The sequence below is a fragment of the Lipotes vexillifer genome, unplaced genomic scaffold (genome assembly GCF_000442215.2).
Source record: "Lipotes vexillifer unplaced genomic scaffold, Lipotes_vexillifer_v1.1 scaffold1587, whole genome shotgun sequence".
In the NCBI taxonomy this organism is placed as follows: Eukaryota; Metazoa; Chordata; class Mammalia; order Artiodactyla; family Lipotidae; genus Lipotes; species Lipotes vexillifer.
The window spans coordinates 308,836-324,253 of NW_006790570.1; the positions used below are offsets into that span (position 1 = coordinate 308,836).

Genomic DNA, 15,418 nt, shown 5'->3' on the forward strand with positions numbered 1-15,418 from the left:
GCTCCTATGTTGGGTCCATAAATATTTACAATTCTTATATCTTCTTCTTGGATTGATCCCTTGATCATTATGTAGTGTTCTTCTTTGTCTCTTCCAGTAGTCTTTATTTTAAAGTCTATTTTGTCTGATGTGAGGATTGCTACTCCAGCTTCCTTTTGGTTTCCATTTGCATGGAATATCTTTTTCCATTTCCTTACTTTCAGTCTGTATGTGTCTCTAGATCTGAAGTGGGTCTCTTGTAGACAGCATATATATGGGTCTTGTTTTTGTATCCATTCAGCCAATCTGTGTCTTTTGGTGGGAGCATTTAGTCCATTTACATTTAAGGTAATTATCGATATGTATGTTCCTATTCCCATTTTCTTAATTGTTTTGGGTTCGTTATTGTAGGTCTTTCCTTCTCTTGTGTTTCTTGCCTAGAGAAGTTCCTTTAGCATTTGTTGTAAAGCTGGTTTGGTGGTGCTGAACTCTCGCAGCTTTTGCTTGTCTGTAAAGGTTTTAATTTCTCCATCAAACCTGAATGAGATCCTTGCTGGGTACAGTAATCTTGGTTGCAGGTTTTTCTCCTTCATCACTTTAAATATGTCCTGCCACTCCCTTCTGGCTTGCAGAGTTTCTGCTGAAAGATCAGCTGTTAACCTTATGGGGATTCCCTTGTGTGTTATTTGTTGTTTTTCCCTTGCTGCTTTTAATATGTTTTCTTTGTATTTAATTTTTGACAGTTTGATTAATATGTGTCTTGGCGTATTTCTCCTTGGATTTATCCTGTATGGGACTCTCTGTGCTTCCTGGACTCGATTAACTATTTCCTTTCCCATATTAGGGAAGTTTTCAACTATAATCTCTTCAAATATGTTCTCAGTCCCTTTCTTTTTCTCTTCTTCTTCTGGAACCCCTATAATTCGAATGTTGGTGTGTTTAATGTTGTCTCTGAGGTCTCTGAAACTGTCCTCAGTTCTTTTCATTCTTTTCTCTTTATTCTGCTCTGCAGTAGTTATTTCCACTATTTTATCTTCCAGGTCACTTATCTGTTCTTCTGCCTCAGTTATTCTGCTATTGATCCCATCTAGAGTATTTTTAATTTCATTTATTGTGTTGTTCATCATTGCTTGTTTCATCTTTAGTTCTTCTAGGTCCTTATTAAATGTTTCTTGCACTTTGTCTATTCTATTTTCAAGATTTTGGATCATCTTTACTATCATTCTGAATTCTTTTTCAGGTAGACTGCCTATTTCCTCTTCATTTGTTAGGTGTGGTGGGTTTTAATCTTGCTCCTTCATCTGCGGCGTGTTTTTCTGTCTTCTCATTTTGCTTATCTTACTGTGTTTGGGGTCTCCTTTTTGCAGGCTGCAGGTTCGTAGTTCCCGTTGTTTTTGGTGTCTGTCCCCAGTGGCTAAGGTTGGTTCAGTGGGTTGTGTATGCTTCCTGGTGGAGGGGACTAGTGCCTGTGTTCTGGTGGATGCGGCTGGATCTCGTCTTTCTGGTGGGCAGGTCCACGTCTGGTGGTGTGTTTTGGGGTGTCTGTGGACTTACTATGATTTTAGGCAGCCTCTCTGCTAATGCGTGGGATTGTGTTCCTGTCTCGCTAGTTGTTTGGCATAGGGTGTCCAGCACTGTAGCTTGCTGGTCGTTGAGTGAAGCTGGGTGCTGGTGTTGAGATGGAGATCTCTGGGAGATTTTTGCTGTTTGATATTATGTGGAGCTGGGAGGTCTCTTGTGGACCAGTGTCCTAAAGAAGAAAGAAAAAAAGAAAAAGAAAGAGAGAGAGGGAGGGAGGGAGGAAAGAAAGAAAGAAAGAAGATAAAATAAAATATAATAAAGTAAGATAAAATAAAATAAATTTATTAAAATAAAAAATAAGTATTAAGAAAAAAAAATTTTTTTTAAAGAAGAAAAAAACCAGATAGAACCCTAGGACAAATGGTGGAAGCAAAACCATACAGACAAAATCTCACACAGAAGCATACACATACACACTCACAAAAAGGAAAAGGGGAAAAAATAATAAATCTTGCTCTCAAAGTCCACGTCCTCAATTTGGGATGATTCGTTGTCTATTCATGTATTCCACAGATGCAGGGTACATCAAGTTGATTGTGGAGTTTTAATCTGCTCCTTCTGAGGCTGCTGGGAGAGATTTCCCTTTCTCTTCTTTGTTCTCACAGCTCCAGGGGCTGAGCTTTGGATTTGGCCCCGCCTCTGCATGTAGGTTGCCGGAGGGCGTCTGTTCTTCGCTCAGACAGGACGGGGTTAAAGGAGCCGCTGATTCGGGGGCTTTGGCGCACTCAGGCCGGGGGGAGGGAGGAGTACGCAGTGCGGGGCGAGCCTGCGGCGGCAGAGGCCGGCATGACGTTGCACCAGCCTGAGGTGCGCCGTGCGGTCTCCTGGGGAAGTTGTCCCTGGATCACGGGACCCTGGCAGTGGCGGGCTGCACAGGCTCCCCGGAAGGGGGCTGTGGATAGTGACCTGTGCTCGCACACAGGCTTCTTGGTGGCGGCAGCAGCAGCCTTAGCATCTCATGCCCGTCTCTGGGATCCGCGCTTCCTTTAAGCAGCGCTCTTAATCCCCTCTCCTCGCGCACCAGGAAACGAAGAGGGAAGAAAAAGTCTCTTGCCTCTTCGGCAGGTCCAGGCTTTTCCCCCAGACTCCCTCCTGGCTAGCCGTTGTGCACTAACCCCCTGCAGGCTGTGTTCACGCCGCCAACCCCATTCCTCTCCCTGCGCTCCGACCGAGGCCCAAGCCTCAGCTCCCAGCCCCGCCCCCCCCCCCCCGCCCCCACGCGCTCTCCCTGGGATCTGACCTCCGAAGCCCGAGCCTCAGCTCTCAGCCCCCACCAGCCCCGGCGGGTGAGCAGACAAGCCTCTCGGGCTGGTGAGTGCAGGTCGGCACCGATCCTCTGTGCGGGAATCTCTCCGCTCTGCCCTCCGCACCCCGGTGGCTGCGCTCTCCTCTGCGGCCCCAAAGCTCCCCGCTCCGCCACCCGCAGTCTCCGCCCGCAAAGGGGCTTCCTAGTGGGTGGAAACCTTTCCTCCTTCACGCCCCCCTCCCACTGGGGCAGGTCCCGTCCCTATCCTTTTGTCTCTGTTTATTCTTTTTTCTTTTGCCCTACCCAGGTACGTGGGGAGTTTCTTGCCTTTTGGGAGGTCTGAGGTCTTCTGCCAGCATTCAGTAGGTGTTCTGTAGGAGTTGTTCCACGTGTAGATGTATTTTTGGTGTATCTGTGGGGAGGAAGGTGATCTCCGCGTCTTACTCTTCTGCCATCTTCCCCTCGTCCCCCAAGTCATGAGTTTTGAGTAAGGAGAAAACACCTTCTCTTCTGAGAGTGCTTACTGGGTCCCAACCTTTCACTACTGAAGGCCATTCCCCACCCCCCGAGGACCCCAGGTTTTCAAAGACTATCAATTTTCAGCTTTTATTTTAGTTGAAGTATAACTGATGTGGAATGCAACATCTGGATCTTAAGTATACTGTTCAGTGAGTTTTGACTACAACTTGAAAATATTACTTCACTTCCCGCTTTTTTTACTCAAAGATATATAACATTGCCAGTCAGAATCTCGGATTATCACATCAGGTTAAGGCAGTCTTGCCAAAAGCAAGGACTCTTGACATTTTAGTTAACCTGTTTAGCCTGTGTGAGGCCCTTTGAAATACAGTGAAGAGCCCGGTGCGCCAAGGACCTCAAGTGTGTAAATAGGCTCAGTTGGTTATGGGAATAGATGGCAGGAAGACCAGGACCGTCATTGGCCTTACGCCCAACACATTCTCAAAACCGCTGACCTAGTGGTCATAATTGATTTTCAGGAGCTGAGCTGGAAGAGGTGTGATCTTATTCTTCAGAATAGAAATAATAATAGTGATTCATAACAATTTTGAAATTAAGTGTGTGTGACTGGATATTTAATGTCATAAAGGAATTCTTGTTACATTTTAGGTGTGATCACGATATGGTGATATTGTTTTAAAAATATATCTGACATTTTAGAGATATGTGCTGAAATAGTTACAAATGATAGGATATCTGGGATCTTTTGTTAAATAATTCTGTGTGATGGTGGGGGTAAAACTTCAACAAGACTGGCCTGAAATGATCCTTGTTGAAGTTGCTACATGGACGTTCATTATTCTGTTTTGTCCACTTTTATATATGTCTAAAATTTTCATAATAAAAAATTTTAGAGGGAGGAAAAAATAAAATTAAGAATATCAGTCAGGGTTTAGCTGCATATTAACAGAGATCCTTCTATGTATGTTAAGCAAAAGGGATTGAATATGGGGAATTAAGGCCTGTAAAGTTGTTAGGAAACATGGCAGACCAGGTTTTAGGCTGGGTCTCTAGGAAGAATCACCAGAACACCACCACTCAGCTGGCTTTAGGGGCAGCTCTTGTGCCTCCATCAGGAAGCCAGGAAGCCGGTTTCTCATTGTTTGAACATATGCTCCAGGAGCACGTCACTTAGGCCAAATCTGATGATCAGGAATTCATAGCCACAGTTGTTGGCTCCAGTGCTGTCTGTGGCACCTGCTAGAATTGTACCAGCAAAATGGGTGCCTGGACCCCACCACTTTGCTCTCTGATTGGTGGAATCTAAATCTTCTCTAGACCCCTAGCTGCAAAGGAATGTGGGAAATGTAGTTTGCAACTCTATCCTCTAGATGCAGAACTGGACTAGAAAGAAGTGGGAACAAATATTGAGTGGGCCAATCCATCACACAGTGTCTTAGCGATTGAAATTGTATTTTTGTTTATTTATCCCCAAAAGTAATTTTGGACAACGTTTGAGTTACAGTATATTCTTTGGTTTGGTTTTCTCTCTACAATTTTTTAATCAGCTTTTGCTAAACCAATATAACCTCTTATTACTCAAGAACATGTACCTTGCTCCCTCTGCTGTAGCTAGATTCATCTGAGTGGGTGTTCTGTGCACATTTGGCCTCCATGTCTTTGCCTGTGCTGTTTCCAGTGCAAGGAATGCCTTCCCTACCCCAGTCTAAATCCTACCTATTTTTAGACATAGTTCAAGTCCTAACTCTTTGTAAAACCTTACCTGATTTCTGCAGGTTCCAATTTCCTTCCTCCCTCCCTCCACCCACCTCCCTCCCTCCCTTCTTTCCTTCCTTACTTCCTTCTTTCCTTCCCTCCTTCCTTCCTGTATGTACATATGTATGTATGTATGTCTCTGAAATCTTTCTGGACTTATTCTTTGTTCTATTGTACAGTTTAGTCTCTATCATGCAAATGTTTTATGATATACTGTTCCTTTATATGGGAGGGTCTTCTTGTTTCAGTAGGTTGTAAGCAACGTAAGACCAACGTAAGACCAAACCAGGTTTCTCTATGTATCCTCTCCTTTGATGCATATCACCATGAAAAGTAGAGAAGAAGTTTCTGTATTTTACATTGGTACTATTAGTAAAACGTACCAGTAAGCATGGCAAGATAATAATGCTTCTTAAGAATACCTCACAAGATTTTAGTGAAGGATCAGAAATATTCTGTGCTGAGTAAACCATCATTTGTAACCTGTTGTAAATGTTGGGAGATAGTAATTGTGGTTGGGTTAACGTCAAGATCTTTACATGATGACTCCATTCGGTCTTTTAATTAACTGTATAGTCTGATAATTGCTTCAGTCTTTCAGTGAAACTATAATTCTTTGTTTCTTAAACTCAACCTGCACTTCCTGTGTCTTTGTCATTGGCCGTGTTTTCCTTCGTTGAAAAGTCTCAGCTCAGGGCGCATCTCCACCTGTCAGTCTCCTGTCCGCCAGGCAGTGTGACTGTCTAGCAGTAGTAGGTTGGATGTCAATTTATGGCACAGTCAAGCGGTTAAGGAGCATTTGCCGTAATGGTGTAGACCCGTGTTTACGGACATAACTCAGGATAGGAGACCATATCTTGCTAAGTGAAAAAATACGTTTTAAAAACTCTATGGTATGATTTCCATTTTTGTAAATGTATACATATTTTTAAAAAATTTGTACTCATTCCTTTCATTTAACAGATATGTATCGAGTGCCTACTGTGTGCCAGGCACTATATCTATGTGCGTAGAAAAATCCTTGAAGGTTATACTCCAATATATATACAGTGATCATCTCTGCTTGCTGAGATAACAGGTGACTTTTTTCTTTTTATTTGTTCTTTCTTTCATTTGCGAGCTTGTATTTTCTAATTTTTCTACAAAGGCCTGTATTATTTATTAATAAGGAACTAATGTACTTTTAAAAAACACTTCTGTTCTTCAAAATACATACTATGTAATATTACATGAAAGACAATAGACTAAAAACAGTCTAAAATTCCAATGTTAAATAAAAAAGAGAGCGCTAGAGAGGAAGAAAGAAAGGAAAAGAAAAAAAGAAGAAAAGAAGGGAGGAAGCACGTGAAACTCTAACAGTGACCCATTTTGGGTGGTGGGGTTTCTTGTACAATGTTCGCTCTAAAGATTCTACAGTGGGCATATATTAGCTTTAGAACCAGAAAATTTTTGTTTTCTTTTTCAAGGGCCAGTTCAAATGTGACTTTTTTGCGAAGCTGCCTCAGATCCTTTTCAGACTTTTAAAATCCTTTCATCACCTAGCACTCAACAAATATATAATAAATTGAATGGGTAATACTTCCTAAGTGTGGCCTCAACCTTAGTGACAGATGTCACTAACTTTGTTAATTTTCCGCATTTTTCCAGTTTTTATTTTCAAGAATAAGTTAGATTTCAGATAGGTTATTTCACAACAATAAAAATTTATCCTAAACTTAAAAAAAAGAAAAAAAGAAAAGGAGGTTACAATACAGAGAACACACAGAGAGACGAAAGACCATATGAGGACAGATCAAGAAGACAGCTATCTGTAAGCTAAGGAGAGCGGCCTCCGAAGAAATAAAACTTGCCATTACCTTAATCTTGGACTTCTGGAACTGTGAAAAAATAAATTTCTCTTTAAGCCAAAGGCAAAAATGTATCCTATGTGATTAACTTAGTACTGGCATTTGCCTAATACTGACATAATTTTAGTGGCCAGAACTTACTCTATTCTTTTTATTCGTTTCCTTTTTTGTCCATTGCACGTGTGTGTGTATGTGTAGTATGTATCTGTATTCACACACATATATTGATATGAAAGTTTACATTCAAACAGTAGACTCCAGATCTGTTGTTAGTCAACTTTTCCTCTCCTCAGAAATTTTTTGTCTAGTATCGTTTCCTACAAGTTTTTAGAGAGAAGAGGACTCCTTAGCCCAGATTGGAAACGCCATCCACTGAGTGAACTTTTTTTTTCTTTTTTTTTAAGATGTATTTTATTATTTATTTATTTTTATTTAATTTATTTCTTTGGCTGTGTCGGATCTTAGTTGCGGCACGCGGGATCTTTGTTGAGGCATGCAGGACTCTTCGTTGTGGTGTGCGGGCTCCTCTCTAGTTGTGGCGTGCAGGCTTTCTCTTCTCTAGTTGTGGGGCGGGGGTTCTAGAGCACATGGGCTCTGTAGTTCGCGGCACGTGGGCTATAGTTGAGGCACGCGAGCTCAGTAGTTGTAGCGCGCAGGCTTAATTACCCCGTGGCACATGGGGTCTTAGTCACCTGACCAGGGATCGAACCCCCGTCCCCTGCACTGTAAGGTGTATTATTTACCACTGGACCACCGGGGAAGTCCCCACTGAGTGAACTTTCTAGCAGCCCTACGGTATCACTTTAGTGGCCTCTGAGGGAGTCATACAGGCAAGAGCCAGTGTGCCAAGACTCCTAGGGGTTACCCAGCCCAGTCCATTTGTGCAGCTTTCTTCAGAGGGGGCCGAGGGGTGACAAGGGGGTTTAACATTTCTGATGCACTTTACTTTTGCAAAGTAAAGACAGGCTGTAAATGCTGCTGCTGTGTGAAGACACTAAAAGCAATTAGTCATGGCCCAGGCTCCAGCACTACCACCCTAGCTGGAAGTATCCGCCCTGAGCTGCCAGGTTAGCCTTAGACCAGGAGTTCGGGGAGCTCCAATCTCCCATCCTGGCTTCCTGCTTTCCAGGAGAGGCCCTGCCCTGCAGGAAGGGTGAGGCTCCTGGAATCTGAGGTATTAGACAGTATTTATCTTGTGGAAGCTGTAAAGGATCCTGGAACCAGGGAAGACTCGTTCTAGACAGGAGACGGTGTGAGTGGAGAGGAGTAAGGTGGGGCCTAGCTGTGGGGACCAGAAGAAGGAAATTCTTTTTTTTTTTTTTAACATCTTTATTGGAGTATCATTGCTTTACAATGCTGTGTTAGTTTCTGCTTTATAACAAAGTGAATCAGCTGTATGTATACATATGTTCCCATATCTCTTCCCCCTTGCGTCTCCCTCCCTCCCACCCTCCCTATCCCACCCCTCTAGGTGGTCACAAAGCACCGAGCTGATCTCCCTGTGCTATGCAGCTGCTTCCCACTAGCTATCTATTTTACGTTTGGTAGTGTATATATGTCCATGTCACTCTCTCGCTTTGTCCCAGATTACCCTTCCCCCTCCCCATATCCTCAAGTCCATTCTCTAGTAGGTCTGTGTCTTTATTCCTGTCTTGGCCCTAGGTTGAGAGGAAGGAAATTCTTAAAGAAGTATTCTAGGGTACTTTCTAGGGGTCCTGAAAATATTATCAGTTAGCAAAATGCTTCTTCGGATATACTAGGATGCTTAGATGGGCACATTGGAGGTTTGACTCTTAACTAGGTTACAGTTATCTTATGGAATTCAGAATCAGACAAAATATCAAAACATCATCCAAGATGGATCATCCATTGGAGGTTAAAAAAAAAATCTCGCTGACATTCTGCTTCATTCCATGATCCCCATTGCCTCACTGAGATTATCTTAGTGAGGCTCCTATACCTTTACAGGCCTTACTTTTGAAGTTGCATTTACCTCTTAAAAGGGTTCCTGGACCCATTTCCAGTGTGTGTGTATGTGTGTGTGTGTGTGTGTGCTTCCCCACACCCACAATTGTCAACTCAATTCTGACACTGTCCACCAGTAGATAGAATGAAATTCTACGGGTCAAGGGCTCCATGCCACAAGGCTGCCCTTCACTTCAGACACCAGTCATAAGCCCAGGTTATTGCCTTTGCTCCTGACTGACTGGCCATAAATCAGAGGTTTCCATGACCCCCTCCTTGAGTTCCATTAATTTGCTAGAACAGCTCACAGAACTCAGGAAAACCCATTTACTCACTAGGTTACCAATTTATTCCAAAAGATATCAGAGAATACAAATCAACAGCCAGATGTAGAGATACACAGGAGCTTCAGTCCTTGTGGAGCTTGGTGCCCAGTATGTGGTGGAGTTCTGGGTCCCTAGTATGGATATTCTTTGAACCTCCTTTTTTTGCTTTTTATGGAGGCTTCATTACATAGGCATGATTGATGAACTCATTGGCCACTAGTGATTGATTCAAGCTCTGGCCTGTCTCCTCTCCCCAGAAATCACGGGGTGGGACTAAAAATTCCAACCCTCTAATCATATGTTTGGCTCCACTGGCAACCAGCCCCCATCGGTAGGTGCTTTCCCAAAGTCACCTCATTAATATACCAAAAGACATTTATCACTCTCAACACTTAGGAAATTCTAAGGGTTTGGGGAGCTGTGAACCAGAAATGGGAACGAAGACCAAATATGTATTCTTTATAATAAAGCACAGTACCATACCTCTGTTGCCACCTGCTTTTTGATTTGTGATGATGTGTGTCTGAAACTCTTTACCCCCTTATATATCATTGGTGACCACTCAGAAATTTAAATCACAGTCATCCATGTGGGAGAAAATGTGAACTCGGCAAGTCTTTCATTTCTCTGAGGAAATACAGTTTCAGGTGGATTAACCTAAATCCCCTGAGTATGAGTTTTTAATTCCCTAACTCCCTGACATGGAGTGATTTCACTGAAGAGACTGATTTAATCTCTTGCAGTTGATGGATAAACTGTTTGCTAAATTTCAAAACACAGATAATGTCCTTTGCTGCTGGACCTCCAGATTGGGTGGTTGATCCTGCATGATGCCATTTATTGAGGATTTGCATTTTTATTAAACTGGGATTGCTAAATCAGAGGTGCTTTTGTGTCTGTTCAGTCTGTACCCAGCTATATGTGTGCCCTGTGGTCTGACGCGTTAAAATAACCTATTCACTTTCCTTTTAAACACACTGCTTCATAAAAGGGCATCTCTATTGCCTACAGATCACATGGTATTCCTATGAACGTGAGCATAAAGGTTATGGGACATGACTCATTTTATAGTTAAAAATGGAGGAAGATTTATGAAAGACAGAAAATTTACAGCCTCTATAACTTGATGTACCAAGATTGCTTTAATGCTTTGAATAGCAAAATGTAAAAGTTATGTTATCAGCAAATCATTTGTGTGTAATAGCTTATGTGTAATCAGTGGTGATATTCGTATGTTTAATTATTTTTCCTTGTGTTGTATTTTAGGGGTGTGAACCTTATATTTTTGCTGCTATCCATTTGTAAATACACTCAGAAAAGGAGGATTTGGACGACAGGTACTTTCTAAACATGATGCATTTCAAAAGTGGACTCGAATTAACTGAATTGCAAAACATGACAGTGCCCGAAGATGATAACATTAGCAATGATTCCAATGATTTCACCGAGGTGGAAAATGGTCAGATAAATAGGTAAGTATTTTTCCACGAACAGTTTCTCTCCAATGAAAGAAATATCTCTAAAATATCATTCTGGTTTTCAGCTATTCTCTTGAATTATTCATTACTAAAGTTTTGCTCCATTTGAAGATGTAATTTGAATTTCATATGTGACATCTGTTGGGCATCGTCTGCAATAGCAGATGAAGCAAATAGGAAAGTAATTTATTCATCCTTTCAAATCTTTCAATTGAGTCTAATAAAAATGTATAAATACATTGGACCCCAACCAGCCCTAACTTTTCAAAAGCTCTGTGTTTATGAATCAGACCAACTGTTGGAATTTCACTGCGTGCCATATCTGAATGTGTACTACAGTCATCTGGCCTTGCCCACATGTTAATCAAGGAATGGTCAAAGTCGCATTTGTCAATGTTCCCATGTTAAAATGACAAATACGTTACTACAAGCATCGTTTGTAATATGGCTTTTAAGTAATAATAACACAGAGCCAAATGGCTCTATGAGAAATAGTAGATGAAACAGTACATGAAACGGAGAAATAGTACATGAAAGAGAAAGAAAAGAAGAGATACAGTGAGTGAGGGGAGGTAGGGGGCGGGTAGGAAGAATGCTGGCCTGGCAGCTCTCACCCTTAACTGTGACCTCAGCAAGTCCTTCCAACCCTTGGGTCCTGTGTTTCTTAAGTTACAAGAGTAGACCAAATATCTTTTTTTTTTTTTTAATGATTTGGGGCATTCTCTGACCTTCTGATTTTATTTTTTAATTATTTTTAAAAATGTATTTTATTGAAATATAGTTGACTTACATTGTCGTGTTATTTTCTGGTGTACAGCAAAGTGATTCAGTTATATATATATTCTTTCCCATTATGGTTTATCACAGGATATTGAATATAGTTCCCTGTGCTATACAGTAGGACCTTGTTGTTTATCCATTCTATATATAATAGTTTGCATCTGCTAACCCCAAACTCTCAATCCATCCCTCCCACACCCCCTTCCCACTGGCAACCACAAGTCTGTTCTCTGTGTCTGTGAGTCTGTTTCTGTGTCGTAGATAAGTTCACTCGTGTCATATTTTAGATTCCACATGTAAGTGATATCATATGGAATTTATCTTTCTCTTTCTGACTTACTTCACTTAGTGTGATAGTCTCTCTAGGTCCATCCATGTTGCTGCAAATTCTGACCTTGTGATTTTACAGCCAGCTTATATGGATCCCTTAGAAGGAAGCTTTCCAGCTTGGGAGTTAGTGGTGAGGTTTGTTTGAAGCCTGAGGCCTCCTAAAAAGCTGGGAGGAGAGAGTGGAATATACGGGGACTACTTACTAGAACACCAGCCATGCTACACTTGCGGGAGCGGAGTCAAAAGGAAATTGGGAGGAAGATGAAAACATTATGTCAGCTAACCAGGCATCTTCACAGAAATCATTTCTGATAACTGCTCTGCATTCTGATACAATGTGTAATTGACTGGGCTGCCATCATTTACAGACACTCAGAAGTTTCAGCCCTGCCCCTCCTCCTTGTAACTCTTCCTTACATATTTTCAGAGGTTAAGTCTCCAAATACTTCCTCATTGCCATCCAAGTATCATTCACCATGTGATATTTCTTATTGTTGAACTCAAGTTTGCTTCTTTCACCTTTTCTGTGTAATTTCTTTTTTATTTTTATTTTTTGCGGTACACGGGCCTCTCACTGTTGTGGCCTCTCCCGTTGCGGAGCACAGGCTCTGGACGCGCAGGCTTAGCGGCCATGGCTCACGGGCCCAGCCGCTCCGCGACATGTGGGATCTTCCCGGACTGGGGCACGAACCCGCGTCCCCTGCATCGGCAGGCGGCCTCTCAACCACCTTTCTGTGTAATTATTAAGAATAACTACCATTTCTTGAGTGCCAGGTGTGATTACATATATTACCACTTATCCTTACAACATCATTCAATGTATTCTTTTGCAAATAAGGAAAATTTAAAAATTCAGTGTACCATAAGAAAATGGAGGCTTAGAGAAATAAAATAACTTGCACACACAGGTCTGTCTGAAATCCCTGTCTTTCCTCTCTGTCCTGCTGCCTCTGATTAAAATGCTCGGGCGTGAATGAAAAAGATAGTCTCTACTATCAATTAAACTCTGCTGAACTCTACCAGTGCTATTTTCTGCTCTGGGCCCCTGGGGTGTTCTGTAGTCACTGCTGACCTGCAGTTAACAGTGGTGGATGGGATTCCAGCTATTTCACAATTAGCACATTTTAGGTTTCTAACAAAGCTTCATTCCCAAAGCAGTGTAAACCTTGAGGACCTTAAAATGAGAGTCTTTTATAATATTCAGCTTAGGATCTGAACTTGATATTTAAAAGTTTTACTAAGAAAAAGTATTGTTTGGGAGGTGATAACCTCTTGAGGTAGGGGGAGTCACCCCTTCTCGGCCCTTGGGGTGCCTGCCAGGGGAGCTCACTTCCCCAGAGACCATGACTAAGACATGGGCTGTACAGCCTCCTGTTTTTTGGAATTTGGTTCCACTGTCGCAAGTGTGGTGTGATGCATTTATTGCTTTATCTCCCCTCTTTCATTGACATGGTTTATGAATTTTGCTTCATTTCTGGCTCTAGAACAATGAAAATTAAAAACGACATATTACAGCATGAAGCCAAAAAGGTAAATAAAAATCAAAAAAGACACCCCCCACCCCCCCCAAACCCGTGATTTCTGCAAAGCTACACCTAATACTTCTGACTCTTCTGTTAGCTTTTTCACATTGGTGGGAGGAAGGTAGGCCCAATTACATGAATCTAGGAAAACCATCTCCCAAAACAGTGAACTTCTAGGTAACAGTGCCTTTTTTAGGAAGCTAGAGAAAATGTTGAAAACAAATGTTGACTTCTTATTAGCTGACGTGTAACTGATAGCTTTGCCTGGAAACTCCCTACTAGGATACCTTAAGAATCATTTTATTAAGTTTAGTTAAAAATAGAGTAGAGGGGCTTCCCTGGTGGCGCAGTGGTTGAGAGTCCGCCTGCCGATGCAGGGGACACGGGTTCGTGCCCCGGTCCGGGAAGATCCTACATGCCGCGGAAAGGCTGGGCCCGTGAGCCATGGCCGCTGAGCCTGCGCTTCCGGAGCCTGTGCTCCGCAACAGGAGAGGCCACAACAGTGAGAGGCCCGCGTACCGCCAAAAAAAAAAACAGAGTAGAGCCATTTGGGCATTAGGACACCTGCTCTTATTCCAGTTCAGTTGTTTTATTTCATGCCCTAATTTGTGGGTTGTAGTCATAGAAACCTATACCTGGAACAGCAGAGCCTTTTTTTTTTTTTTTTTTTTAACATCTTTGTTGGAGTATAATTGCTTTACAAACCAAAGCCTTTTGAAATGTCCACTGGACCAGTACTGCTGACATTTTAATGTGCATGTGAAACACCTGGAAACCTTGTTAACATGCAGATTCTGATTCAGTAGCTCTGGTACTGGGCCTGAGATTCTAATTTCTCACAAGCTTCCAGGTGATGCCCTTACAGCTGGTCCATGGACCACATGTTGAGTAATGAGCTCTAGACATTCCTCTAGATGTAAGCTTCTTGAGAGAAGGACCCATCTTAATCATTTTTATATCTCTTGTACCTTGTAATGATATGGTAATAGTGCCTGGAGCAGGGCAGACATTACAAAGTATTTGTTAAATGAAAGAAAGAGACAGAGACAGACAGAGAGAGCAGTTAAGTGCATGGTTTGGATTTCAACTTATATTGAATCCTGGCTCCATCCATAGGTATTGTGTGATCTTGTACTTTAAGCCTTAGTTCCAGCCCTGTAACACAGGGATAAAAATAATACCTGACCTCCTGGGATTGTTGGGGAATATTAAATGCAATGCTGTTTGTAGGTTAAGGACTCAGGCTGTACCATCAGCCCGCTTAGGTTCAAATCATGGCTCAGCAGTTTAGTTATAATGTAACTTTGGTCAAGTTACTTAATTTCTCCAAAATGGAGCTAAAACTAGTACTAACCACATGCAATTATTGTGAAAAAAGGTGAGAAAACTCATGTAAAGCACTTGACACGGTGTCTGGCAAGAGTAAGTCTTTTAGTACGAGGCAAGTCTCTAACAGTAAAAGTGCAACCCTCTTTCTTTGGCAAGCACTTCTTTCTTCTCCACCCAAGGACTAATAATACTGTTTTAGGTTTGGGATGATTTTTGGTTATTGTCGTTGAAATATTAATAGATTATCCTAGCTGTAGCCAGGCAAATATTCACATATTTTAATATCTGTCTACTGTTGCTCTAATCTCCATGAATAGTTATTGTCATTATGACCCAGGAAGCTTCTAACAAAATTTGAGAGTCTTTCATTAAGACATTTCTTAATGAGGAACTCTTGTCACTACACCTTACATCAGACTTTTTTTCCCTTGGTCCCTGTATGTCTTCCGGAGTCCATGAACTACATTTGTATCATTGGGAGGACCCTTGAAAGGTTACCCCTTCTCTTCTTCTAATGTCTTTTCTATACCTTAGGGAAGAAAATTCCCATATTCAGTTTTCATTTCAGAAAATTCTTCCCTGGCTTTAATTGCTCCTGCTACAACGAAAATCTGTTTTCTCCTATTTTGGGTAGAGCTTATCCACCAGATAAGGCTTTTCTCACCTCTCAGTCTTATGCCTTTAAATGCCTATTTCTTTAATTCTTTCATGTTTTCCGGTCTCTCAGTTACATGCTTCTTTCCTCCTTTTCTCTTTTCCTTTTTTATAGACTGTTAGTGTTTCAGGGAAAGAGGTTGGA

General features: G+C 41.8%; 1 protein-coding gene across 1 annotated transcript in view; it reads left to right on the top strand.

Annotated features, from left to right (window-relative positions):
* SLC38A1 (solute carrier family 38 member 1) overlaps window positions 1–15,418 on the top strand; it is a 72,058-nt gene that overhangs the window by 13,901 nt on the left and 42,739 nt on the right. Inside the window, exons 2-3 of the mRNA XM_007463829.1 lie at window positions 6,005–6,119; window positions 10,446–10,651. Of these exons, the coding sequence (XP_007463891.1) occupies window positions 10,530–10,651 (122 nt within the window). The 5' untranslated portion in view covers window positions 6,005–6,119; window positions 10,446–10,529. The remainder of the gene's footprint in view (window positions 1–6,004; window positions 6,120–10,445; window positions 10,652–15,418) is intronic.